This window comes from Penaeus japonicus, unplaced genomic scaffold (assembly GCF_977035675.1).
Source record: "Penaeus japonicus unplaced genomic scaffold, GWHDUDI00000001_assembly GWHDUDI00000002, whole genome shotgun sequence".
Taxonomy (NCBI): domain Eukaryota; kingdom Metazoa; phylum Arthropoda; class Malacostraca; order Decapoda; family Penaeidae; genus Penaeus; species Penaeus japonicus.
Genome location: NW_028234404.1, coordinates 32824523 through 32827022, shown reverse-complemented (window position 1 = coordinate 32827022; position 2500 = coordinate 32824523). Strand labels below are relative to the sequence as shown.

The 2500-nt window shown below is 35.3% G+C and overlaps 1 protein-coding gene across 1 annotated transcript in view; it reads left to right on the top strand.

Moving 5' to 3' along the window:
• Positions 1 to 2500, top strand: part of LOC122261952 (oxaloacetate tautomerase FAHD1, mitochondrial) — an 11679-nt gene that overhangs the window by 8676 nt on the left and 503 nt on the right. The window contains exon 4 of the mRNA XM_043029804.2: positions 1772 to 2500. This exon is cut by the window's right edge and continues 503 nt beyond it. Within this exon, the coding sequence (XP_042885738.1) occupies positions 1772 to 1990 (219 nt within the window). The 3' untranslated portion in view covers positions 1991 to 2500. The remainder of the gene's footprint in view (positions 1 to 1771) is intronic.

The window sequence follows — 2500 nt, the reverse complement described above, 5'->3', positions numbered from 1 at the left end:
TAAAGTGATTTCTTTTACCATATTTTCATATCCTTTACCCTCCTTGTGTTCACTTTCTACAAAATCAGTTTGGCACGATTCCTTAACATGTGGGTTGAAACCAGTGTTTCTTCTAAAAGCAGAAATATCTTGAATTATTTTGCAATTTCAGCTTAGATTGTATTCATTTTGTACTCAACTGACTTAGTGTACATGTCATTTCATGATAAAAAAATTCTCCCAGAGTAATTCTATATTGATATGCTGTCAGACTTTTCATCCCTGTTTAATGATTAGGAAAAAAATATAAGGAGATAAGTCTTTATCTTAGAGAAATAATTTGTTAGTATTCAAAGATATCTAATCCAAGACAGGTATAGATAGATAAAACTTGGTAAGAGAAATAATTTGTTAGTATTCAAAGAAATCTAATCCAAGACAGGTATAGATAGATAAAACTTGATAAATCATGATTAGGCATAGGTTGATGAAACAATTCTTTTGTGGAAAGGGATCTCTTGAATAAATGTCTTTGCCTCTTGTAACAAAAGTTCAAGAATTATACACTCAGATTAGAGTGCAACAAACTCACTAAAAATGCATAGTTGCCTCTGCTGATATCTGTATAGCACTTATGCATTGTCTCTTGAAAAAATATCCAATTTTGATATTGCTTTTTTGTTATTGTTCTTTCAGCCATTTAACCCGTTAACGATGGATGACGTGTTTTTTCGTCATACATGACGCAGGAGCTTTTGCCTGACAATGGACATTATGACATTCGGGGATTTTGGATCAATATGTTATTTTATTGTGCTATGAGTAATAAGTGAGTGATGCTAACAATTGCAGTCATAATTATTATAACTGCCGTAATATTAAGCAAAATGGGTTTCAACTCACTTCCCAAACCTAGATGGCACCACTTTCTTCTATTACCAGCAGGAGAGAGAGCCTTGAATGGCACCCATCTACAGTCTCTAGCAAGCACTATCTCTATAGAGGGATGGCACATCACAAGTTGCCGACCTCTTGCTCTAAAGTACCGCAGATGAAAGATGTGCAGGCAGAATGAGAGGAGTAAGGTGACTCACACCATGCCCAATGCCTACAATGTGCCCCTGTGCCAGAAGGGATGCCTTTTATTGTGGCACTCACTGGCAAAAGCACAAGTTTACTTCCTCTTCCCTACCTCTTCATTTTGGATGGTTATAAGTTTCATGTTCGTTCGTGACAGCACACAAATGCAAAAAAATAAAGTTGCTTTTTGTCCTCCCCTAAAACAGCAATACTTGATATGGACCCTGAACTACTATTTTAGTCAACTGCAGAATTGATGGAGCCTGTGATATGACAAATATAATTTTCTAAAAACGCTAAAACACACAAAAAACAAAATACAAAAATGGCTCTAGCTCTACAATGAGGGACTAACAGGGAGTGGGAAAAATCAAAATATGTTGCAGAAGCTGCCTTGCTTAGAAATAAAACCCATCCTGGAGACAGTGTAAGCAAATCTATCTCCCGTCGGCAACGGGTTAACTGTTGGACAATTACAGTTTATTTAGCAGAAGATAAGTTACTTTAATGCAAAGAAAGCACCAGATATTGACGATGTCTCCTTATCTTTTTTTTTTTAACTACTGTTTTAACATACTTTATATTTACTTTTAATGTTTCGTTTAAAAAGTAACAACGACATGACATGCTTATTGCTAGGTTTATAGGTCTGAAATAAACCAAATCAATTCAGTATCCTCTTTATAACAAACAAATTTGTAATCCCCTGAAGGTTAACAACGAGATGCGTCAAGACGGCACAACTTCGGACATGGTCTTCAGCATCCCCTACCTCATCTCTTACATCTCCCGGTACTTCACTCTCCATCCGGGTGATCTGGTCCTGACTGGGACGCCGGCAGGAGTGGGCCCTGTTCAGCCTGGGGATGTCATATCAGCTGGTCTAGGAGACTTACTTACCATGAAGTTCCCTGTGGCACAGAGGGAATGATGAATCCATATTTCTTTCTTTCTTTCTTTTTTCTTCTTTCTTTCTTTCTCTCTTTCTTTCTCTCTTTTTTCTTTCTTTCTTTCTTTATTGTTTTTTGGGTGTGGTTGGTTTATGATTTGTGGCTATACTAAATATGTTGTAGATTGATTGGTTGTATACAAGTATATTACATATAGTAGAGGGGTATAAAGAGAGCAATTATGTGTGTGTGTATGCTTGCTTCACTAAAACAGATGTACATATACGCGTACACATATAAACCACACACTCACACAAACACACCCATCATTAACAAATACTTTGTTGTAACACTTTTCTGTTTTCAAACTGTATGTATCTAAATAGTAATCTAATTGTTATTGATTATCAAGAGATACATATATGGAATATTTTACTTAATCATTATTGTTATTGTTTTTATTTTTTAAATGCATTTTTATTTTTAATTTATTGAACATATGCTTAGTGGCAGTGACAGACATGCAGGTTTTAAACAGCATTATTATTGTA